Source organism: Trichomycterus rosablanca, chromosome 3 (genome assembly GCF_030014385.1).
Source record: "Trichomycterus rosablanca isolate fTriRos1 chromosome 3, fTriRos1.hap1, whole genome shotgun sequence".
NCBI classification, from domain to species: Eukaryota; Metazoa; Chordata; class Actinopteri; order Siluriformes; family Trichomycteridae; genus Trichomycterus; species Trichomycterus rosablanca.
Genome location: NC_085990.1, coordinates 20,670,393 through 20,697,816, shown reverse-complemented (window position 1 = coordinate 20,697,816; position 27,424 = coordinate 20,670,393). Strand labels below are relative to the sequence as shown.

The 27,424-nt window shown below is 38.5% G+C and overlaps 1 protein-coding gene across 2 annotated transcripts in view; it reads right to left on the bottom strand.

The window, feature by feature from the left end:
* jarid2a (jumonji and AT-rich interaction domain containing 2a) overlaps window positions 1-23,899 on the bottom strand; it is a 126,729-nt gene extending 102,830 nt beyond the window's left edge. For both annotated transcript variants that reach the window (XM_062991018.1, XM_062991019.1), the window contains exon 1: window positions 23,618-23,899. In XM_062991018.1, coding sequence (XP_062847088.1) covers window positions 23,618-23,662 — 45 coding nt within the window. In that variant the 5' untranslated portion in view covers window positions 23,663-23,899. The remainder of the gene's footprint in view (window positions 1-23,617) is intronic.
* Between the last annotated feature and the right edge of the window lie 3,525 nt (window positions 23,900-27,424).

Below are 27,424 nucleotides of genomic sequence, written 5' to 3'. Positions count from 1 at the left end.
CATGAAAGTGAAGTTGAACATCTCCCATGGCCTGCACAGTCACCAGATCTAAATATTATTGAGCCACTTTGGGGTGTTTTGGAGAAGCGAGTCAGGAAACGTTTTCCTCCACCAGCATCACGTAGTGACCTGGCCACTATCCTGCAAGAAGAATGGCTTAAAATCCCTCTGACCACTGTGCAGGACTTGTATATGTCATTTCCAAGACGAATTGACGCTGTATTGGCCGCAAAAGGAGGCCCTACACCATACTGATAAATTATTGTGGTCTAAAACCAGGTGTTTCAGTTATTTTGTCCAACCCCTGTATATACAACCCCTGGCAAAAATTATGGAATCACCATTCTTGGAAGATGTTCTGTCAATTGTTTAATTTTGTAGAAAAAAAATAAATCACAGACATGCCACAAAACTATCATTTTTCAAAATGTCAACTTTCTGGCATTAAGAAACAATAAAAAAAAGAAACAAATATAATAGTTGTGGTCAGTCACAATTGCTTTTTTTAGATCAAGTAGAGGAAAAAAATATGGAATCACTCAAATCTGAGGAAAAAATTATGGAATCACTCTGTAATTTGCAGTTTAAAAACAAAACATCTGCAGCAGATTAGATTTGCTAATTATTCTTCAGTTTAAAAAGAGTGCTTACACCTCGGAGAGCTGTTGCACAAAGCAGATTGTCATGAATCATGGTTCCAACACAAGATATGTCAGTTGAAACAAATGAGAGGATTATAAAACTCCTTCAAGAAGATAAATCATTGTGGAATGTCGCAAAAGATGTTGGTTGTTCCCAGTAAGCTGTGTTTAAAATCTGGACCAAGTACAAACAAAATGGGAAGGTTGTAAAAGGGAAGCACTGGTAGACCAAGTAAGACATCAAAGCATCAAGATAGAAAACTTAAAGCAATATGTCTTGAAAACAGAAAATGCACAACAAAACAAATGAGAAACAAGTGGCCGGAAAGTGGAGTCAATGTCTGTGACTGAACTGTAAGAAATCACCTAAAAGAAATGGTATTTACATACAGAAAAGCCAAACAAAAGCCATGTTCTTGGACTGCTTGTCTTCAGCAAACTGTTTGCTGACTTTCTTGTGCGTCAGCTTCCTTCTGGGATGACGACCATGCAGACCAAGTTGATGCAGTGTGCGGTGTATGGTCTGAGCACTTACAGGCTGACCTCCCATGTCTTTAACCTCTGCAGCAATGCTGGCAGCACTCGTGTGTCTATTTTTTAAAGCCAACCTCTGGATATGACGCCGAACACATGGACTCAACTTCTTTGGTCGACCCTGGCGAAGCCTGTTCCGAGTGGAACCTGTCCTGGAAAACCGCTGTATGACCTTGGCCACCATGCTGTAGCTCAGTTTCAGGGTGTTAGCAATCTTCTTATAGCCCAGGCCATCTTTGTGGAGAGCAACAATTCTATTTCTCACATCCTCAGAGAGTTCTTTGCCATGAGGTGCCATGTTGAATATCCAGTGGCCAGTATGAGAGAATTGAACCCAAAACACCAAATTTAACAGCCCTGCTCCCCATTTACACCTGGGACCTTGACACATGACAGCAGGGAGGGACAACGACACATTTGGGCACAATTTGGACATGTTCACTGTGGGGTGTACTCACATTTAGACATTAATGGCTGTGTGTTGAGTTATTTTCAGAAGACAGTAAATCTACACTGCTATACAAGCTGTTACACTGATTACTCTAAGTTATATCCAAGTTTCATGTCTATAGTGTTTTCCCATGAAAAGATATAATGAAATATTTGCAGAAATGTGAGGGGTGTACTCACTTTTGTGATACACTGTGTATCACAAAAGTGAGTACACCCCTCACATTTCTGCAAATATTTCATTATATCTTTTCATGGGACAACACTATAGACATGAAACTTGGATATAACTTAGAGTAGTCAGTGTACAGCTTGTATAGCAGTGTAGATTTACTGTCTTCTGAAAATAACTCAACACACAGCCATTAATGTCTAAATGGCTGGCAACATAAGTGAGTACACCCCACAGTGAACATGTCCAAATTGTGCCCAAATGTGTCGTTGTCCCTCCCTGGTGTCTATAAGAAGATTGCTAACACCCTGAAACTGAGCTACAGCATGGTGGCCAAGGTCATACAGCGGTTTTCCAGGACAGGTTCCACTCGGAACAGGCTTCGCCAGGGTCGACCAAAGAAGTTGAGTCCACGTGTTCGGCGTCATATCCAGAGGTTGGCTTTAAAAAATAGATACATGAGTGCTGCCAGCATTGCTGCAGAGGTTGAAGACGTGGGAGGTCAGCCTGTCAGTGCTCAGACCATACGCCGCACACTGCATCAACTCGGTCTGCATGGTCGTCATCCCAGAAGGAAGCTGACGCACGAGAAAGCCCGCAAACAGTTTGCTGAAGACAAGCAGTCCAAGAACATGGATTACTGGAATGCCCTGTGGTCTGACGAGACCAAGATAAACTTGTTTGGCTCAGATGGTGTCCAGCATGTGTGGCGGTGCCCTGGTGAGAAGTACCAAGACAACTGTATCTTGCCTACAGTCAAGCATGGTGGTGGTAGCATCATGGTCTTGGGCTGCATGAGTGTTGCTGGCACTGGGGAGCTGCAGTTCATTGAGGGAAACATGAATTCCAACATGTACTGTGACATTCTGAAACAGAGCATGATCCCCTCCCTTCGAAAACTGGGCCTCATGGCAGTTTTCCAACAGGATAACGACCCCAAACACAACCTCCAAGATGACAACTGCCTTGCTGAGGAAGCTGAAGGTAAAGGTGATGGACTAAACCCAATTGAGCACCTGTGGCGCATCCTTAAGTGGAAGGTGGAGGAGTTCAAGGTGTCTAACATCCACCAACTCCGTGATGTCATCATGGAGGAGTGGAAGAGGATTCCAGTAGCAACCTGTGCAGCTCTGGTGAACTCCATGCCCAGGAGGGTTAAGGCAGTGCTAGATAATAATGGTGGTCACACAAAATATTGACACTTTGGGCACAATTTGGACATTTCACTGTGGGGTGTACTCACTTATGTTGCAGCTATTTAGACATTAACGGCTGTGTGTTGAGTTATTTTCAGAAGACAGTAAATCTACACTGCTATACAAGTTGTACACTGACTACTCTAAGTTATATCCAAGTTTTATTTCTATAGTGTTGTCCCATGAAAAGATATAATAAAATATTTGCAGAAATGTGAGGGGTGTACTCACTTTTGTGATACACTGTATATACAGTGAGCAAACATTCAGACAGCGGACGATGTTTGTCCGGTGTTTTCGTTACATTTTGTCAAATTCTATATTAAAATGGCCCCAAAGAGTGTGAAGAGAAAGCGCAGTGGTGAGAAAATGAAAAAATCTATTAATATTTGTTGTATAATTACACCTGCCAGTAGCTGTCACTGTGTATCAGACAGATGGGAAAGTGAGTAAGAGAGAAGAAGGAAATCGTCTGAGTAAAGTATTCTTTCTTTCGTGCAATTACACCTACAAAATACAACATTATTGAAATAAAGAAGGAAATAATAGAGAAATATGAGAGTTATTGTTGTTTCTGGTAAATACATTTTACATGGGAAAAATAGGTTTAACTAACAAACATTTTGACTTAAAAATAGCCCTTCGGAACCAATTAAATTCGTAAGTCAAGGGTCTACTGTACTAGGAAGGCACCAACTATATATTAATGCTATTGGTTTTGGAACAGGATGTCCAAAAGCTGATGGTCAGGTTCCACAATTCTGGAGGCTGTTATAACTGCTAAGAAGGTACCAACTATATATTAATGCCATTGGTTTTGGAAAAAGATGTCCAAAAAGCTCAGGTTCTACAATTCTGGAGGCTGTTATAGCTACTTAGAAAAGACCAACTCTATAGTGATGCTTTTGGTTTTGAAACAGGATGCCCAAAAAGCTCATGGTCAGGTTCTAAAATTCTGGAGACTGTTTTAGCTGCTAAGAAGGTACCAACTATATGTTAATGCCATTGGTTTTGGAACAGGATGTCCAAAAAGCTCATGGTCAGGTTCTAAAATTATAGCCATAGCCTGCCTCAAAACTGGGAATTTAGACAAGCATGCATTTGATATGGATGAGCTCTATTGGCCAGAGATTCTTAGTTGAAATTGGTGCAAAATTTTACATTAAATGCTAACACAATGAGCCATTGTGTGGAAAATTTTACATTACGCTCTAACTACGCTAGAGCAGTTATTTAATTGATTATAAAGGCACTTAAACGGTGCAAACCGCCACTTTAAATTCTTTAAAAGACTAGTTATCACCCACTCAGGTGGCGCAGCGGTAAAATACGCTAGCACACCAAAGCTGGGATTTCGAATACAACGTATCAACTTATTGATGGCGCCTGTGCAGGGTTGGGGTATAATGCTGATCGGGGTGTGGCTCTCTGTACACAAAGCTGATCCGCATATGAACTCACATCGTGCACGTGAAAAGATGCAATCAGTACTGTGCACGTGTCTTTATCATATAATCGATAAATCTAAATGTATCTTTCTGTATATGTCTAAAAATGTGAGCTCACCAGCCTAGTTCGCCGGTGTCTTTTACTTAAAAGTCACCAACTATTCAATAACTGGAGAATAGTTGGCAAACCGCAATACTCCGCAGTACCAGGAACTTTATTTCATTCCTCTGGAGTTCAGGTGAGACACATTTATCTTGCAGCAAAGCAGATTGCTTCAGATCAAGCCAGGAAAACCCAGTACTCTCACACAGCATGAAAACAGCACAGTGCATCATGATCTCTATCTCTCTAACTCTCTGTATGTCCATATGTCTGTCTGCTGCTCCATCTGTCTGTCTTTTTTGCTGTCTGTCTCTTCTCCATCTAGACAGATCTGGGAGTGTGTACTGACTGTACCGACATTTGTGTGTAAGTGTGATGGTTTTCATTTCAAATTCTAATTATGGACAGCAACAGTTTTAATGACAAAATTAGGTCACATTTGTTACAAGTGGAATTTCAGTATTAGAAAGTTTTTCATTATAACATACTACAGCAAATGTAATAATGGTCAAACCAAACTAAAAACAAAACCAAGCCAAAGCCCAAAGCAGTAATTGAGAGAATAAAAAAGCAACCACATCAGGGAAGCAAAAACCCTGCACTCCACACAATCACCAAGAAACATGGAAAACAAAGGAACAGCTGGAGAAGAAACAAGAGGACTAAAGCCCTGAGTACCCAGTAGGCTTATGAAGTGTTTTCCCCAGGTGTAGTAAATACCATTTGATGAGGCACAGGGAATGCTTCAAAGTGTACTGCAATATATCAATTCTTCTGCACTTTTTGAGGGCTGATTATACTCCCGCATCCGTCTAGCACCTATATAGTTGTTGTTGTTTAATTCTTAACGCCATGTCAGCTGCTATGGCTATTATCATGGCTAGAGTCTTTAAAAGTCAAAGAGGTGGGTCGATTTGCTTTTTTCACTTGTGCTTATGGTGGTTAGAGTGTTTGTGTAACTATAAGGGTGTAGAGTTTCGATTGTTCTTTCATAACTTAAAAGGAGTTTTTAAATGCTAGGGTTTCCAGGAATTTAAGCAGTTTTTTGGGTTTTTTTTATTTATTTATTTATTTATTTATTTTACTGAGATGAAGATTTTCTTGTAGCTGTTCCTATTGTAGAATTTTGTTCTGATGGTGTTCATCTGTTGGCATGAATAGAGGATGTGTTTAATAGAAGTTCTTGATCCACTGAGGGGGCAAGTGGGTGGGGTCTCTTTTTAGCAAGCAGGTATGGATCAATTTGGTGTGCCCTATGTGGCATCTTGTATAAATAATATGTTCCCATAGTTTTTTGTGTTATTGAGCTCTATCCGTTTCATGGTAGGGTACATCTAGTAGAGTTTGTTGGTGGTATGAGTTTTCAGTTCTTTTTGCCAAGCTGCTGTGGTGTATGCTTTTATAATTGGTCTGAGATCGAATGGCGGGCAGGGGCATTGTTGGATCAGGGATGTTACGGCATGCTTTGCTGTCAAGTCTGCTTGTTCATTTCCTTTAAGGCCAGCGTGGAATTATGAAATGCTAAATCTTGAACACAGGCTTTTGAATCTGTGCAGATTAGAAAGTTGAGCTGCTGGTTATCTTGGATGTGGTCTAAGGCTAGTTGTATGGCTTGAGCCTGGAGCAGTGGTTTGGAATTTTGATTCCTAGAACCTGTATAGTATAAACGTACATACATGGTTAAGCATATGGTTTGAGAAGCCACTAGGCAGCTGTGTCACATGTATCTAGGTGTAATTGGGCAGGTCACACCTCACTACTAAAGCATGAGGTGAAGCCCTGCAACTGTAAGAATAAAAATGAACCCAAGTGCAGGATACTTGAACAAGGTAGAACAATACTTGGCTAAAAAAACACTAACAAAAACACACAAAAGCATCTGCAGCCCACAACAGAGAAAGTGGATAAAAAGGGATAGTAAATAAAAGAAAACTGATTGTCACAAAATCATAGGCTACTCCGGCCATCTGCGACAACCCAGTTCTCAGAGAAAGAGGAAAGATATGGTCCCCTTAAAAAAAGCTGGAGACGGAAACACTGCATCACCATGTTCTGCAATTTGAGAATGGCTCAAATGGTTCAGACTGACAGGCAGGCCATGATAACAATTCTTTAAGCGTAGTGAGCAGGAAGATATGTCAGAAAGCACAACACATCACATCTTAACAGCAGAGGGATACAAAACCAGAGAACCACATCAGCTTCTGCTTCTGTTTTCAGCCAAATACAGAATCCTAATGCTACAGCGGACACAGGCTCACAGAAACTTGTCAGTTAAAATTTGGAAAAAAAAAGGGTTGGTCTGATTATTCCTGACTTCTGCTGTGACACACAGATAGTATATTTAAAATGGGCGTAAAGCACATAAATCCATGGACCCAACCTGCCTTGTGTAAACAGTTCAGACTGCTGCTGCTGACATTATGCCAAGGGAAATGCTTTGTTACCACAGTAAAGCTCTTTAAAATGGATCATTCTCAGCACTGCAGTAACACTGACATGGTGGTTTGTTAGTGTGTGTTGTACTGGTATAAGTGGATAAGACAAGGCAATGCTGACTGTGTTTTTAAACACCTCACTGTCACTGCTGGACTGAGAATAGTCCACCAACCAAAAATATCCAGCCAACAGCGCCCCGTGGGCAGCGTCCTGTGACCACTGATGAAGATCTAGAAGATGACCAACTCAAACAGCAGCAATAGATGAGCGATTTTCTCTGACTTTACATCTACAAGGTGGACCAACAGTGAGTGACACGGTATTTAATAACTCCAGCAGCGCTGCTGTGTCTGATCCACTCATACCAGCACAACACACACTAACACACCACCACCATGTCAGTGTCACTGCAGTGCTGAGAATGATCCACCACCTAAATAATACCTACTCTGTGGTGGTCCTGACCATTGAAGAACAGGGTGAAAGCAGGCTAAAAAAGTATGTAGAGAAACAGATGGACAGCAGTCAGTAATTGTAGAACTACAAAGTGGTTCTATATGGTAAGTGGAGCTGATAAAATGGACAGTGAGTGTAGAAACAAGGAGGTGGTTTTAATGTTATGGCTGATCAGTGTATATTATACACCCTGCATGAATGCTTTAATAGCTTTAAAAATCCACCTTACTGCTTTTGTAGAACACACATGGTACTAAAACATCAGGGTGTTTTTTTCAAAGCAATGCAGTGATCAGGATTAAAGTTACAATGTTTTCTGTATCTTAAGCTGCAGGGTTGTGTTGTAGGATTAAAAAGTGTGTAATAATGTTGGTAGTTGACTCATTCTGTCTACACCACATGAAAAATACAATCGCATAATACAATTGCTAGTTCACAGTGGGGTAAATGTTTTTACTGCCAGGTGAGGCAATGAGTAATCAAGATTTATAAAGAGAGGGTTTGGCAAAAATCCTCAGTAGAGTGCACAAAGCACTGGCATCAAGCATATTATAACATGTCTAAAATAAACAAGCACACCAGCTGCAGAAAATTATGGTAAAAAAACTACAAAATCGTATGATGAGAAAACCGGGCCACTTATATTTATTAGTATTATTTAAATCATGAACGACAGAAAGAACATGGGTAATAAAAACGCAGCAGTCTATCATGCTAGCCCACCGGTGTATGGCAGTTGTAGCTGTAGCTTAGTGATTAGAGTATTGGACTAGTAATCAGAAGGTTGCCGGTTTAAGCCACACCACTGCGAGGTTGCCACTGTTGGGCTCTTGCACAAGACCCTTAACCCTCAATTGCTTAGATCGTATACTGTCACAACTGTAAGTCGCTTTGGATAAAAGCGTCCACTAAATGCCGAAACTGTAAATGTAAATGCAATCAGCCAGCCGGGTGTCTACACAGACATGATTGGGGGGTTTGGCGGAGAGGCCGAAGCCCTAGCAGTGGAACCCGTCATGCCACCGTGACCAGTTAATAAAAGGCGGTTAATGAAAATGAAATGAAAAAATTACACACTTAAAAATTTGATACGGAAGCTGTTTTGCATTAGTATAGAGTCTGACTGCATGTTTGATCCTGCACATGTGGATATGTGTGAAATGACAAAAAATTGGTTATTTTGCATCATGCTCCAGTATTAAGGTAAAACTGCTTATCGCAAAACTGCTTATCGTCCCATAATAACTACAATAATGTTGTCATGAAAAAATGTAAAATACCGGTGATAAGCCGCTCAGGTGGCGCAGCGGTAAAAGTACGCTAGCGCACCACCAGAGTTGGGGTTTCGAATACATCGTATCGAATCTCAGCTCTGCCTTTTTGACTGGGCTGGGTGGCTGCATGAACAACGATTGGCTGTTGTTCAGGGTTAGGGGTAAAAAGTCAGATCATAGGTCGTATAGGAGGGGGCGTATGTCAGTTGAGAGGCATCCTAAGTCAGCGATGAAGGGTGGAATCAGTATAGAGGATGCATTCAGGGGTAATTGGACACGACTAGATTGGGGAAAAAATTGGGGGAAAAAAGTGGGAAAAATTCTTTTTAAAAAAATAAAAATACCGGTGATATCTATGCTTTTTAGGACTAGCATGTAGAATGAGCCCCTTGGTAATAGGCTTTTGCTACGGACTATTTCAAATCCACAGCTGATAGTTTAATTGTACATATCGTGTTTATCTTATTCTTACTGCAATGCTCACTACATTACACTTATACATAGGGATGTAACGATGCACCACAAGACAGTTAAAAATCGGTGCATGTGTGCCACGATGTGTGCCACGATTCGGTTATTCATTTAAGATGAATCGATATTCACTTTAAATAGCAGAGGGCACTGGCGCTATTCACCTCGCCTGCTTGACGGCACTTCACAAAGTTGCCAGGTAGGGGGATTTTCCAGCCAAATTTATTTATGTGAGGATACTTTCATTATTTGTATTATTCATTTATTTATATAATTTGTTTTAAAATTTCATTTTAGTTTTTTTACACAATAAGCATTATTTGGCATAGTTTGTACCTACCTCCGAAATAAAAGGCAATTTATTATTTAGATAAATAAAAGATAAGCATAAATACAGTATTTTATTTCATTTAAAGAAAAATAATAAAAGGAAAAATCGGGGAAAAAATCATATTGTGAACCCAGTATCGTGTATCGTATCGCATCGTTACATCCCTACTCATACATTATTTATTTATTTATTAGGATTTTAACATCATGTTTTATATGTTTTGGTTACATTCATGACAGGGCAGGTGGTTACTGGTTAAACAAGATACATCAGTTCAAAACTTTAACGTCAAACAGTCATAGACAATTTTGTATCTCCAATTCACCTCACTTGTATGTCTTTGAACTGTAGAAGGAAACCGGAGCTCCTGGAGGAAACCCACACAGACACGGGGAGAACATGCAAACTCTAAACAGAAAGAACCCGGACCGCTCCACCTGGGGATTTAACCCAGAACTTTCTGGCTGTAAGGTGATAGTGCCACCCAACGAGCCACCGTGCCACCACACTCTATTTATTTAATTTATTTTAAAAAGACTTGTGGATATGAAACTTGGTGGTGTGTTTTAAGTTTTGATAAGATGCTATAAGCTGCTCAGTTAATGATTAACTGCTGAATAATGAGTGTCAATCCCTTTATTGTAGTTCAAGTTACACATGGGTTTATTAAATTTTAAGCCTTAGAACCTACTGTCATAAAAAAAATACAATGACGTGTATAATTTGTATAATACAATGACGTGCTTTAGTAGCTGTTAAACCTGCCTTGTGGCTTTTGTGTGTATCTATACTGAAACTAAATTATATCAGGTTTGACGAATGAGGTGAGGTTCTGGATATTTATAAAAACACAAGAATGACGGGTTAGGGCAGACTTTCATGTAAGGCTAATAAATTACACAGTAAGTACACATGTGAGGCATTTTCAACAAAAGTGAAACAACAGCTGTTTTGCTTGAGCTGCTCAAGAGAGCCTTAAATTTTTTAGTGGTCATAAAAAGAAAGCAGAATGGGCTGAGATGAACGATGGGGACTTGTCGTCAGGTGTAGAGAGTTAAAGTGCAATAGCCAACAACACTACATGACACTTTTACACAGCAGGATTGGTTTAACAAAATTGGTCAATCTGTATGGTGTGGCCAGCCCTGACCATAAACATGCTTTAAATTCATTCCATAAAACTACATTAGCAGTTACAACTTTGTTCCATCTAATGTAGCACAATGCAGCAACTGCACGACAAACGCACATCAGATAAATCAAGAAAGCTCAACTATGCCAAAAGTAAAGCCGCTCAGGTGGCGCAGCGGTAAAGTATGCTAGCGCACCAGAGTTGGGGTTTCGAATACATCGTATCGAATCTCAGCTCTGCCTTTCCGACTGGGCTGGGTGGCAGAATGAACAACGATTGGCTGTTGTTCAGGGTTAGAGGGTAAAAAAGTCGGATCATAGGTCCTCATAACTGGTGCAACTGCGGCCCCTGATGGCGCCTAAACAGGGCTGAGGAATAATGCTGATGGGGGTGTGGCCCTCCATACACAGTGCCCGTCAAGTTTATGAACTCAACTGCAGGTGAAAAATGCAGTCTGTACTGACTGTATGTGCCAGAGGGGGCGTATGTCAGTTGAGAGGCGTCCTCAGTCAGCGGTGAAGGGTCGAATCAGTATAGAGGACGCAATCAGAATAATTGGACACGACGGAAAAATAGAAAATTCAAAAAAAAATAATAATAAAATATGCCAAAAGTAGATGGACACCTAACCATGAGTTTGTTGGACATCCCATTTCAAAACCTTGGGCATTAACCTTGGGAGTTATTTCTCTTTACAGCAATAACAGCCTCCAATTTTTTGGGAAGGCATTTTACAAAATTTTGAGAATTTATCATTTCGGCAATTGCCATTCCAATGCATCCCAAATATGTTAAAACCTCATCCCATGGTAATGTTTACTATGGAAGCACTTCTGTACGTCACTCTGGATAAGAGCGTCTGCTAAATGCCGAAAATTTAAATGTAGGTCATATCAATAAGGTCTTTAGGAATCTTACTTTATGCACAGGAGCACAATCATGCATCACCAGGAAAACCCTCCCCATACTAATGGCAAAAATGTGAAGGGATAAGCATTGGGTGAGGCAACTGATTTTAATAAGGAGGGTTGTGCATATACTTTTGCCCATATAGTTAACAAATTAAAAAAAGACTAAAGTAGCATACAGTGAGACATACTATAGAATACTCTACATTTACTACTAAAGTACACCGTCTACACCGTCTCTGTCCACAGCAAATTATCATTAAATGTCTAAGTCAATTTCACATCCTGGAGAGCATATTAACTAGTAATATGCAAAGTTCTGTTCAAAAGGCTGAGATTTTCTGATCTGGTCCAATAACCAAGCATAATCTGTGTGAGAAAGTGGGTATATTTTCAGTTTTCACTGTAAAGTGAGGTAATTTAATCTAAACTTGACTTATAAGGAGTGTGTACCCTGCGTCAGGTCAGTCATTTATTTCTATAACAACTGTTAATTGTCTGCTAGGGCAGACCGCCACCCTGACCTGTCATGTGCCTCCACTCACTTGGCACACAGTCACCGACTGAGATGGGGCCTAACAGAAAGCAGTATGGCATACGGAGAGTCCCAAACTACTATCCGTATATTAACCATTCCTCGTGCAGATGCCTCAAACTGGCGCAAGGGTGGGGGGCAGGCTTGGTACAGAAAATCTGGCATAATCCTCTGTAAAAGATTTCTGTAATTGTTTGCTCTGGTCTGTTTACACAGGGGCCAGAGGGGACGTGCTAGCCAGCGGCCCTCCTCAGGCTGAGTGGGTGTAAAGGAAGTTCACTAAAGTTGTAGAGAGGGGAGACTGGAAGTTTAGAGGGGAGGGTCATGCTAGATTTTACATTTTTAAGCAAAAGAAAAAAAAATACAAGAATTAAATCTTTATCCTAATAGTTGACAATGCGATAGCCCTTTGATAGATTAGTGTCCAGAGTATTCCTGCCTTGCACCCATTGTTGACCAAAATTAAGTGGCTGATAAAAATACAAATAAATAATTAATAATTCACCCCTAAATGAAAGAAACAATAATTTCATGACCCCACTTTATTTCTTTGCTTGTTTTTTTTTAATCCTCTCACATCTCCAAACGAAGACCATTCACAGAGCTTTTTTGTTTTAAACTATAATACATTTCATATAAAACTACAGTAGTAAGCTCACATAGCATAATAGTAAGAGCCACGGTGCTGATAACAGCATTGCCTGAAATCCAGGCTGGGCTCACAAACTAAGAGGGCAGATGGCGGTAGGTGAACCCAGCCCTGGATTCCTGACACTTTCCTATTTAAATATATAGGAGGTATGAGTGAGGAAGGGCATCTGAAATAAAAACTGTGCCAAATCAAAAATGCAGACAAATGATCCGCAATAAGAAATCACTTATTCACATTCCATATAAAGTAGGGCTGGCTCAGTACCACTTTTTTATGTCTGATACCGATACTGCAAATTGAGTATCTGCCTATACCGATACCAATCCGATACCGTCATTTCTCCTCTCAAACAACTAAGCAGTAATAATACATGTCTCAATGCACCATGGTTAAACTAGCTATTTGGATGGACCAATTAGACCAATGGACCAATTAGAATTGATGCAGAGTTGAGATTTTCCGTTAAAGTTCTGTCACGTTTTTAGATTATTAAAAAACAAAGCGCGCTTATTAAAAACCCTGCTGGCTTTGAAGAGGAAAACGGGAAACGATATAGTTTGTTTTATTTCATAACACTAAAGGATTAATCGTTGAGGATGTGTGAGATCTCCAAGCAGGGACAAAATACATTTTCTTGATCTCAGGTGAGTGATTTATCATTTATAAAGTGATTTTTATTGTGTTTAAACAGTGTTTTAGATGTGGCAGTAGGAGATGATTTTTTTTAAATGCTAAAAGTTGAAGTAGATTAGTGTGTTTTAATTTCTGAATGGCTGTTGCGGATGATTTGTAGATCAGTGGCACATGTTAATGATGTCATCAAGCGTGAGTGGCAATAAACGGAACTCTGTTGGAACGTATCTTTGTGAGTTATTTGTTTTACACACAAACAATGGCCTTATTTACATTAAGTGTTATTTACATTGAGTGTAATTTACATTAAGCAACAGTATCGGATCGGATTACATTTTTTTTCCTTCCGATATCCGATCCAGTGATTTGGGCCAATATCGGAAAACTACATGTGAATAAACTGTGAATAATGTCAGTTAAAATTGTGTGTTGTTTTAGATGGGTATCATGTGAAAGGTGTAAACACAGCAGTATTAATTTATTGATGTTTTAGGATTTTAATGTCATGTTTTACACTCTTTGGTTACATTCATGCCAGGACAGTTAGTTACTGGTTACACAAGATTCATCAGTTCAAATTCAATATCACACGGACAATTCATGGACAATTTTATATCTCCAATTCACCTCACTTGCATGTTTTTGGACAGTGGAAACCGAAGCTCCCAGAGGAAACCCACGCAGACAGGGGGAGAACATGCAAATTCCACACAGAAAAGACCCACCTGGAAAACAAATCCAGGACCTTCTTGCCGTGAGGTGCTACCCACCGAGCCACAGTGCCGCCCCAAACACTGCAGTAAGAGGCAATAAGTGGCTAATCGTGTAATAGTTGCCTTACGTTTATTAGAATAGTAAAATTTTATACAGTACAGTAGACCCTTGAGGTATGAACAGTATTTGTATGTATTAACGTACAAACAAATTTCGGATTACGAACCGAAATTCGCGAAACACACGACATCACGAACAAGTTGACTCTGACAGTCTCTCTCTCTATATATATACAGTGATCGGAGAGCGGACGGTGTTTTTTCAGTGTTTTCTTTAGATTTTGTAAAATTCAATATTAAAATGGCCACAAAGAATGTGCAGAGAAAGCATAGTGGTGAGAAAATAAAACAATCTATTACTGTTTGTTGTTGAACAATTACTCCTGCCAGTAGCTGTCACTGTGTATCAGACAGAGGGGACAGCGAGTGAGAGAGAAGAAGGAAGTTATTCTTTCATGAAATTACACCTACAAAATACAACACTATTGAAATAAAGAAGGAAATAATAGAGAAATATGAGAGTTATTGTTGTTTCTCGTAGATACATTTTATAAAAAAAAGAAGGAAATGTATTACGGTGTATGGTACAGCACACGTACTGTACTGAAATGTGATGTGTGTTTTATGTGCAGTACTACCGTGTATTATTGTTTATTACAGTAATGTTTATTCTATAATTTAAGATTTAAGGGAGAATTTACTTGTATTTCTAACAAAAAAAAGACCTTTTAAGACATTGGAAAGGTTTAATTCGGATTTATTCTGTTTACATTATTTCTTATGGGAAAAATAGGTTTAACTAACAAACATTTTGACTTAAGAACAGCCCTTCTGAACCAATTAAATTCGTAAGTCATAGGTTCACTGTATTCTATTTCTTCTGGAGAGTGGCCGTTTTATCCACCTTACTTTTAAATGATTGCGTTGCTCCTGCGCTTGCCTCATTTAGACTAAATTAGACCATAAAAGTCAATCTGCAAATGAGTATTCATAAATGACACTAAAGTAAATGTTAGGTATGAGTTTGTTAGCTGTAAAATCAATTTCTATCACATCTAGTTAAAGATTTTACAGTACCAAAGCATCATTCAGCCTTGGAAATGGAACACAGACTGTTATTTGGAACTGTGAAAGCTAACTCTATGTGCTGAATCACTACATAATACGCCCCTCCTCTTTGACAGACCACTAGCCTGAAAAGTGTGATCGAAGTCACAGTGGTGTAGAGGATTAGTTCATATCCTTACCCAACGTTTGTCATGCAGAAAAACAAAGCAAGCTTTCAGGGCCTTGCCATGTTGCTGTGGTTGTGAGTGTGTGCTGGTGGGGGAGCAACATGAGTTTCCAGTTGTGTGTTGATGAGGCCGACATTGATAGGATCTTTTATATAACTACGTGCCAAGCAGCAGCAGCTGGCTTTAGCTCACCGTGCTCCCACAAATTAAACTTTATGACCAGCTGAACTCACAGTGGGGGCAAGCACACAAAGGCAACACCATTTTCACGGCCAGCACACTTTTTTAGCACCACAACACAAGGCAGGCTTTTTCTCTGTAACTGGATCCCGGGCAAAAACAGGCACGTTGTGAGGTGGGCCTAACTGTGCCAGAACACACTTCTTGTTAACCTTTTAGTTTCCTAACCAGAAGCAGCTTCACCACTAACGAGTAATTTAACACAAGCAGTTTATTTTTAACCTTTACAAGTGTAGTGGTGTAGCTCATAATCATTTATGAATTAGTTCATCAAAAAATGGCACTGAACCCCTGGTTTGATTATACAGTGTATTAGGTTGGCTGTGTGCTGATAATCTGTTCTCAGATATACCTAAATATGTGCACTTTTTATTTATTTATTATTTATTAGGATTTTAACGTCATGTTTTACACACTTTGCTTACATTCATGACAAAACAGGGAGCCACTTCTTAAACAAGATTCATCAGTTCACAAGTTTAACGTCAAACACAGTCATGGACTACTTTGTATCTCCAGTTTACCTCACTTGCACGTCTTTGGACTGTGGAAGGAAACCAGAGCTCCCAGAGGAAGCCCACGCATACACAGGAAAAACATGCAAACACAACACAGAAAGGACCTGGACCACAACACCTGGGGATCGAACCCAGGACCTTCTTGCTGTGAGGCGACAGTTCTACCCAGTAAGCCACTGTGCCACCGCTGCACTGTTTAAAAAATGCATTCAGATATAATACATTTTAAAATATTAATATATATTATCTTTGAACCATTATAGCCCCTACTCTTCTCTTAAGACTATGCACAAGAATATAGTGTTTATGTGGTCTTTTTAGTTAAAAGAGCATGCAAGAATAAGATCCGATATTGGACAAGAAGGCATGTCTAGCAATTAACACTCAGGTTGTGCACACGTATGCAATCACATAATTTTAGTTATTTATTTTTCCCTTCTTTAATTTTTTTAATAGAATTGCACAGAATGTAGGTCACATTAAAGGTGATGTGTTTTATCTTGGTCTGATTATTTTCACAAAAAACCTGGCATTTTAACAGGCGTGTGTAAAATGTTCATATCCACTGAATGCTGCAGGACCATGTGCACTATATGTTGCAAGTACACATTTTAGGTGACGTTTTTGTGTTCCAGGATGGAACACAACAAAAAGTTAAAACATGTATTTTCTTTTTTTCCATCAACCACTTTATCCTGGACAGGACTGCGGTAGTTCTGTAGGCAGGAGTAGGAAAAAACAGGGCACCAATCCATCACTGGGGTTCCGCCACCCTTTAGCCAATACTGTCTGTGTATCTTTGTCTAGCCTACAATCTGCATAGCCAAAGGTGAGTAGTAACAAGCTACATCAATTCAGTTACATTTACTTAAATTACTTTAAATTAAATTGTAAAGAGTCTTTGATTAACTAGAACCACTTAATACTTTTATCTAATGAAGACCGAAGTGCATGTACTTTGTTTCTGTTATTTTAGTTTAATTCAGTCATAATTTTTTACTTCAGTTTCTCTGGTCTTCAAATAACAATGCCCATCTCTGTTCTCTAGCCACAGAGAGTTGTTCTGTTGGTAAAATAATCAGCCATATTTAGTAAAAAAAAATGGCCAGCAGAGGAAGTAAAGAGAAACAGGCAACTGACAATGCAGTTCCTCGTAAATGACAAGCTGCACCAAAGCCAGTGTGATATTTTTTTTCTGGGTTGGATCCACCTGTAAATTCACCAAGCTTGGTGTGGTTGGGGAGCCGCTCATTTATTTGAGGTGTACTTAAGGAGTGCATATGGCACAGCAGAGTTAGAGTACAGTTAGAGTCTACAGCTATTTTCTTTTACCCTGCACAATGTGTGTTAATCGTTCTCTGTTTTTTTCAGTGGACACTTTCTGATCACAGTCCTTAAAATCCAAATCACAGAACTTAAAATCCAAATGTTGCTGCACCTGATACCCTCTTACCAGCACAACACACACTAGAAATATCTATTTCATCTAGAAATAATTTTTTTTATTGAACGTCAGTAAAGTGAATAAATAAAAGTATCATGATCTAAACAGTTAAGTGTAATTGTATTTTATACATGTGGATAATTTTATGTATGAAGGATGCCAAAGAATGCCTCTACTGCATAATTCATAATGGTCTGAGGCAGCCATCTCATCAATACCTTCAGGTAAAATGACTGCTTCGCACAGTCATATAACAGCCAATCAATATGACACAAACACCATTGATGTCTTTAATACATCAGGATAATAATGTCGCAATACATATCAGCAGAGTGGCTACATAATAACTAGATTAAAAAAATTATTAAATGATTAAAGATATAAAAGTATTAAATTCTGGAATGTATACTGTGAAGCAGCTCTCTGCTCGCTTTATCTCTCTAGGAACTGGAGGATTTTTAAAGAATGTTCCAACATGACACAACAAACCAAACGAAACAAACCCATTTAAACCCAAGTTAAAGGGTGACCATACTCTTTAATCAATCCTGACTACCATTTCCTATATACTGTTACAGCTTTTAGATTTTGTCCATATTAAAGGTACAAAAACCCTATAATGGTACAAACGCAGTGAAGAAATGTTAGCTTTCAGACCCTTTTTGAAAGGTGGAAACTGGCAGATTAGTGCTTGGTTAAAACTAAACAATACTAAAGCTGTAACTCCTGGCTCATAAATGTAGGTTTAATTAGTATAAGGGCAGAAAAACTACAATATGCTGTGGTCTGCTCCCCTTTAAGTATGACGGGTGTCTATGATGGCAAAGGGAAGCCGTGCTATGGAAATAATACGAATAATGATTTATTTAGACAGTTTTTTAAAGAGCCAACAAACAGTGGATATAAAATTTGTAAAATCATTTCAGAACTTTTTACACCTTTAATGTGAACTATGATCTGTAAAATTACCTTAAAAAAAACAAACTGAAATGTTTGGGGTGGTTATAAAAGACATATTAAATAAGACAACAATGTGATTGCATAAATATGCACATTGTTAAACTAGTAATTTGTTTTTATTTGACTTATTTTATCTATATTTATTCTTTGCCCACTCTTTCTTGCAAAAGCACTCCAAATCTGTCAGATTGCGAGGGCATCTCCCCTGCACAGCTCTCTTTAGGTCACCCCACAGATTTTTAATTGGATTCAGGTCTGGGCACCTCTTCAGCTCGTTGTCAACTAAGCTTTTTAGCAGAGGCCTAAATTGAGCCAAAACTGACTGATATTTGGAACTGTTTATATTTCCTTCCACTTTGTCTAAAGCCCCAGTTCCAGTGCTGAATGTGGCCACCACCATAATTCACTGTAATATTGCTGGGGTTTTTTTGGCAATGCACAGGGTTGTTTTTTAGCCAGACTTACCTTTTGTAATTATGTCCAAAAAGTTTAACCTTCGTGGTATATGTAATGCCATTTTTTTCTACTCTACTCCTGACTTATGCTCTTCAAAATAAGATCTCTTTGATGCTATGTAAGCTCTCTGCTGACCATGGTATTTGCTGTAAGATGCAATTAAGTAAATGTCAGGAAAATCCTATTGGAACAGCTGAACTTTATATGATGTTGAACAGAGTCACTTTAATTGATGATAGGTGTGTACTAACTACTAGTTAACATGACTTTCAGTGTGACTGGTTAATTCTAAACACAGCCACATCTCCAAATATACGAGGTTGTGCACACACGCAAACACATTATTTTAGTTTTTTCCCCTACTAAATGATTTTAGTTTAGATTTAGGTTTTTAATAGAATTGCACAGAATGTAGGTCACATTAAAATTGATGTGTTTGATCTTGGTCTGATTATTTTACATCACAAAAACCTGGCAGTTTAACAGGGGTGTGTAGAATTTTTATATCCACTGTATGTTGCAGGACCAAATGTTCCTACAGTGTATCACAAAAGTGAGTACACCCCTCACATTTCTGCAGATATTTAAGTATATCTTTTCATGGGACAACACTGACAAAATGACACTTTGACACAATGAAAAGTACTCTGTGTGCAGCTTATATAACAGTGTAAATTTATTCTTCCCTCAAAATAACTCAATATACAGCCATTAATGTCTAAACCACCGGCAACAAAAGTGAGTACACCCCTAAGAGACTACACCCCTAAATGTCCAAATTGAGCACTGCTTGTCATTTTCCTTCCAAAATGTCATGTGATTTGTTAGTGTTACTAGGTCTCAGGTGTGCATAGGGAGCAGGTGTGTTCAATTTAGTAGTACAGCTCTCACACTCTCTCATACTGGTCACTGAAAGTTCCAACATGGCACCTCATGGCAAAGAACTCTCTGAGGATCTTAAAAGACGAATTGTTGCGCTACATGAAGATGGCCAAGGCTACAAGAAGATTGCCAACACCCTGAAACTGAGCTGCAGCACAGTGGCCAAGATCATCCAGCGTTTTAAAAGAGCAGGGTCCACTCAGAACAGACCTCGCATTATTCGTCCAAAGAAGCTGAGTGCACGTGCTCAGCGTCACATCCAACTGCTGTCTTTGAAAGATAGGCGCAGGAGTGCTGTCAGCATTGCTGCAGAGATTGAAAAGGTGGGGGGTCAGCCTGTCAGTGCTCAGACCATACGCCGCACACTACATCAAATTGGTCTGCATGGCTGTCACCCCAGAAGGAAGCCTCTTCTGAAGTCTCTACACAAGAAAGCCCGCAAACAGTTTGCTGAAGACATGTCAACAAAGGACATGAATTACTGGAACCATGTCCTATGGTCTGATGAGACCAAGATTAATTTGTTTGGTTCAGATGGTCTCAAGCATGTGTGGCGGCAATCAGGTGAGGAGTACAAAGATAAGTGTGTCATGCCTACAGTCAAGCATGGTGGTGGGAATGCCATGGTCTGGGGCTGCATGAGTGCAGCAGGTGTTGGGGAGTTACATTTCATTGAGGGACACATGAACTCCAATATGTACTGTGAAATACTGAAGCAGAGCATGATCCCCTCCCTCCGGAAACTGGGTCGCAGGGCAGTGTTCCAGCATGATAATGACCCCAAACACACCTCTAAGACAACCACTGCTTTATTGAAGAGGCTGAGCGTAAAGGTGATGGACTGGCCAAGCATGTCTCCAGACCTAAACCCAAAAGAACATCTTTGGGGCATCCTCAAGCGGAAGGTGGAGGAGCGCAAAGTCTCGAATATCCGCCAGCTCCGTGATGTCGTCATGGAGGAGTGGAAAAGCATTCCAGTGGCAACCTGTGAAGCTCTGGTAAACTCCATGCCCAGGAGAGTTAAGGCAGTTCTGGGAAATAATGGTGGCCACACAAAATATTGACACTTCAGGAACTTTCACTAAGGGGTGTACTCACTTTTGTTGCCGGTGGTTTAGACATTAATGGCTGTATATTGAGTTATTTTGAGGGAAGAATAAATTTACACTGTTATATAAGCTGCACACAGACTACTTTTCATTGTGTCAAAGTGTCATTTTGTCAGTGTTGTCCCATGAAAAGATATACTTAAATATCTGCAGAAATGTGAGGGGTGTACTCACTTTTGTGATACACTGTATATTTCAGGATGGCAATTTTCCACACATACATTAAATAAGACTAAACACCAAAGTCAAGCACCTTCACCTGTTATGGCAGCTTTCCAAGAAGGATTAAAGCTATTTTTAAGTCACTTTATGGCTCTGCTCAATAAAAGCTTCCAACATTTCATCCAATCCCTTTATTATGAAGTAATTATGATATTCTGACTAAGTAGTGTATTTAATTGTTTTGTTTTTTGGTGTAATATACTTACAGCTTTTCTGTTGTAACAAATCCGGCTCAACTTATTAACGTATTACTAACATGTAGTAAGGTTTAAACAATGTTGGGGCAGGAAAAATAATAAAATGTGTTGAGACACTTTAGGAGCAATTATGTCTCTTAGTACATACTTCAACATGACTAACTAAAGGTTTGACTGACTGTGCATAAGGATTTTAGTTCTGGCAGCTCTGGTAGTTACAAGGAAAAACAATGCTGCATTTGTTTACTTACAGACCTGGGAAACTGAAACTAGAAATTACCTTCAAGCTACAAAGGGGGCAAACATTGATATATGTATAGTACGAATGTAATACATTTAAACTTTTAATATTTTAGTGTGTTATTAGATCTTAAGCTAATTCTACATGTATCTAAATTACAAATAAAGAATGCTGTTTCTGTTGCCCAACAATGTAATGTTTATAGATGATAACAATGCATATCTGCAATTTACAATGTTCAAATGTGTATATACACGGTGAGTGAAAATTATGTTAATACTAATGGATCTATTCCCCGCGAAATGTGTGTCCAGGCTTTAAATGGTACTGTTGCTTGCTGGTTTTTGTATGTTGAACATGATGGCGAACAGGTTGAGACTGTCCTATAAATCATCTTACACATATGAAGTATATTTTGTGAATAAATGGTTTCCATTCAAGTGTTAAAATTTTACTCACCCTGTATATGCACTGACATATGTGTGTACATATATAAAAGTATATATATATATATATATATATATATATATATATATATATATATATATATATATATAAAGCTTGTTTATACTGTTTTATTTTTCTCTATTTTTAGGACCCTACCCCCCATTTTATCCTTCCTATTTTCTACTTTTCTCTTATGTTATGTTTGCTTATTAGTGTATCTGTTGAGTTCCCAAGCCTCCCAAAACACATTTCGATGTACAATTACTGCTAACATTTGTACAAATGACAAATAAACGTGAACATTTAGTATTATTTACAGTTGAGTATTTTTTCATTTTTCCTTTTTGGAAGTCATAAATTCCCAGTCAAAAGCATCTGTCCAACACAGAATAACTGTCCTGCTTGTGAAGGCTTAAATATTTAGATAGATAGATGGATAGATAGTTAGATGGATGGATGGATAGTTAGATAGATAGATAGATAGATAGATAGATAGATAGATAGATAGATAGATAGATAGATAGATAGATAGATGGATGGATGGATGGATGGATGGATGGATGGATGGATGGATGGATAGTTGGATGGATGGATGGATGGATGGATGGATAGTTAGATGGATGGATGGATGGATGGATGGATGGATGGATAGTTAGATGGATGGATGGATGGATGGATGGATGGATGGATGGATAGATTTAACTTTATTGTCATTGCTCAGTACAGGTACTTTAGTGACACATTAAGTTACTGAAAGAGTTGATTAATATTTAGGTTTGTTTTCTCTTAATGGACGAATTTCTTTATTCATAGTACAACAGCTTACTGTATTCACTGTTGTCTCTGTTGGACACTAATACACATTTTTGCAGCAAATTATGTTTCCCAACAATGTTTGTAACAATGTTGTTTGTATAAACTGAGTAAATAAACATGAAACCGAGTCTCTAATATGGATATTAGTAGGCCTAGCAATGTAGCACCATTCTGGGGTTAACACATGCAGTGATGTAAACCGTATCAAAGCATAGTCAACAAAATAAACAAATTAAGAACTAGTTTAAAACCCGGAAACAACACTGGTGGCGTGACACAAACAATTGCTGAATAATATAGCGAAAATATCTAAAATGATAATCCGCCTTCATTATATAAACACAAGAGCCATAATAGAGCACAGAGGATATTATAGCACTACATACATAGTACGCCATAGCGTGCTATTTCGCACGGTAGTCTGCGGTTGTGGACAAGTAGGACATCCACACACACACCGCAATATTTGGGTCAACTGCAAAACGGTTATTACGCTGTACTAACCCTCTGTATAGTAAAGCAGAAGTAAATCTATATTAACTCGCCTCTTTTACCCAAACAGAGAAAACATGTAGGGAAACACGCTTATCAGATCTCGTTGATCTGAACAGTGGGCCGATGTAAAGAACATGCATTAATAATACTCTAAAAGGTTTAGGGACAAGCAAGGACAAAACGATTTAGCACACAGGCTACACTTACGAATTTCTTTTGAATGATATTTCTCTTCGGCCTTTCCTTGCTCATCTTGAAATTCCTTAAACAATCAATTCAACATGAATTCTGATATTAAAAAATCCTCCTCGTTTGGAACACGTGATAATTTAAATCCCAGGCAGGCAATATGTCGAGGTAGACAGGCAACGTTTCTTGATCAGTTTATGTTCTTCCTCAGATCGAAAATCCCAAACAAGCTAAAAGAATCCAAAATTTAAAGATCCATAAAGGTTAAAAACCGGATCGAAGACAAAAAGCCCGTAAAATCCACACAAATGTAGATAACTGTGTGTCACCCATTTGTTTAAAAAACGACTCGGTCCTCGAAGCACCGCCACATTCTCGTGGTCAAAACACAAAGCCCGTGTTCGGCCTCAGCCTGCGCAGTTGGCGGTGTATCGTTAATTTTTTACATGCTGCAGCCGGTAAGGAAACGAAGAGACCGAATAAAAAGTCAAGACTGGCGGGTTTGCTGCTCTTCTGCTCCCGCATATTGTGTGAACTCGACGGCCCAGCTGCTACCGTGACCTGCTCGCGTCTTTTCTTCTGCGCTCAGTCCTATAGCAAGCCGCCGCTATGTTCAGCGCCAAATTCAAACACACTGTTTTTTTCCCTCAGATATGCCTCTTCTTCAAGTTAAACAATTTTCTGTTAAAATTTAGGCTAATGTGAACCTTAAAAGTATGCATGATAGCTATAGGAAAGGGAAATGTTTGAATAAAAAAGTATGTGGATTTTTTATAATTTTTAAATGTTAAAATATGAACAGTATAGTGCGTAATGCTAAATATGGCATTTTACACAGAACCTATGGTGACCATCTATCCTCTTTACCACCAACATGTCCATTTTTAGGCTTTTCTTGGGTTTTCTAAACTGCCTAAAGATTTGGGGTTTTGGGTAAACACACATTAAGTATGCATTGAACTAGTGCTGGGCAGTATGACGGTACATTCGGTATACTGTCTTTGATTCCTCATACCACATAGATTTTTCAAATACCGCCATACCGTAACAGTTAATACAACAGCTGTAGGCTTTAGTAGGCAGCAAATCATATAATAATGTTCCCTGCTAAAGCAGATTAGATACAGCTCACGAGTTAGCCAGGTACTGTTAGCGCTAATGGTAATTGTACAATACTTAAATATTAAATAAACAATAAAAAATGTATTTATTGCAACTGTTTCACGCATACTAATTCCATCATATATTATGTCATTTTGTGGGGCCGAGCAAAGCTTATAGTACTCAAAATTTTCACTATATACATTGTGAAATTAAAACTTTTTATATTTTGTGTACCTATGACAGTAGAAGAAGCCACAGACATATAAAAAGTCCCAGTCATACAAAAAATAAAAATACCGTGATATACTGTGAAACCTTCAGAATCTTAAAATATACCACCCAGACCCTTTGATCACTTGTCTGTTGTTATCAAACAATGTCTACAAAATACAAATTTAAACACTTCTTGCTAATTAATGTCATTCCACAAGCCACCAGTTACCTCAGCAAGACAATGCCAGACTTCAGCTAAGGGTCTGGTACCTAGCACAAATGAAAAAAAATCCACCTGCAAAACTGCAACAATTACCTCACTTTCCAAACCATTAAAAATCTTATTAATAGAAAAGGTGATGGAGTGACAAACCTGCCTATGTCTTAACTTTTTGAAGTGTGTTGCAGGCTTCAAATATTCTGTATTCATCAAATACAATGATCAGTGAAAACATTGGAAAACTCTGTACATTTGTCAGGACAATAAGGTTTCAAGAGAATGAACAAATCACAGATTCATTTTTATTGCATTTTACAAAAACGCCAAACTTTTCTGTAAATAGGGTTTGTATTTCTGAGGCAGTAACATATCACATATTGCACTTGTTGTAACAGTATGGCTTTGTAAGTGTGCAGGAGTTAAACAGGCCTGCCTGCAGTGCATTACAAAGTATGATATATGACAATGGAGACCCTGGACCCTACTTAACAGTTAAAATGTTCAAGCAATCAAGCAAGAATAGGGACAATGTACTTTTACCTCTACAACAATTAGTGTCCTCAGTTCCTAAACAATTACACAATGCACAACCAGTTACAATTATTTTGGGAAGGTTTTAATAATAATAATAAAAAAAACATAACTATCAAAGATTAGAAAAATCACAGAGTAAACAATAGTTCTTGCCATTTTGACCATAGTTACTGATTTAAAGGTGATTATAAATCTAACTCTTGTATGTTTACTTAACTAATACATGCACATGTAATGTTATAGTAATTGTTGCAGTTTCGCAAGTACAATTTTTACTTAATACATGACTTTCATGGTCATGGTTGTCTGTTTGTCCTCTTCCTAATGTGCCATACATGTTTAATATGAGACAGATCTGAACTGCAGACAGACCAATCAAGCAACCTCACTTTATGTCTTTGACATACGTCACACTGTTGTAGCGAAAGGCAAAATAAGGTCCAGCATTGTCTTGCTGAAATAACCATGGCAAAATGATGAGCCATGACCCATTGTTGCTTGTAAAGACTAAGCCTTTGCTGGATCCTCCTTTTATACTCAATCATAGATCCCTCACCTCTAACCAATTTACCTGCATGTTGTGGAACACTTTAACTTGAATATTCTATAAACCTTTTATTCCAATTTTCCCCCTTTCCCAAGTCTTTGGAGGGTGTTACAGAGACACTCAATGATAGGTCATGGCTCATCACTTTGTGCCAAACTTGAGGAGAAAATTGCCAATCAGTTAAAAAATAATATTTTTAAAGAATTTAGTCTTTTACCATAACCTGCTCATAGTATTCTAAAAATCTGAAAAATATACACTGGTACCTTGAAACTCAACGTCAGTTGGTTCTGGGAGTGGCGTTGAGTTTAAAAGGCGTTTAGTTTCAGATATTTTTTCCCATAAGAATGTATGGGAAACCTGTTAATGTGTTCCATGCTCCCGTGGAACTGCATATATTTTAGGCTTATGTAAATTAACAGGGTTGTTTTTGACACTTATACACTGAAAATATTAGTAGATTCTCACAACTCCTCAGAACCCTGAGTTATAACACAAGTTTAAAAGTGAAACAGGAGAAAAATCCAGCTAAACACAGATACATGTGGATGCTTTCAGGGTGAATTTGACAGTTATTCCACACAAAAGATTCGTCTCATATGCACACTCCATAAGATTGTGCTTTTGTTAAGAATTTATTTAATACCTTATTTTTTACACTACATTTTTAACCAGTTAAACTGAAAAAATGGTGAAATACACTGAATTAGTATGAATGTTATGGACCCTAACCAGCTTTGCCAGTAGGACCGGATGGACTCATCTGAAACCACAAGGCTCCAATGCTTTGAAGCATGCTAACATGAGACACCTGTCAACACACATTATGTTTTGTTTTGTACCCTGAAGACCTACAGGAAGTTGCAAAACCCAACCAGTAAATGGACTAAAATGTTACTTTATTCCTTAAACATTTCTTACATTTAGCAGTGTGTTTAATGTTTTAGGGAACTTGGCTGTCTTATTAGGTCATTAAAATGTTTTCTTGGTCTTACATTGTACATACAATAGAAATAGAAAAAGTACAGTTGTGTTTAAACAAAATGTAACTGCTTTTTTATTGGCATTGTACTCCATGAACTCCATGAAAGCAGTCATCCATGACCTTGTGTTTTACTGGGGAATAGAAATTAGGTTGTCTGTATTTTCTTGTATTTAATGTAAAGGAAAGATTAGACAATACACAGATGAAATTAGATATGTGTGC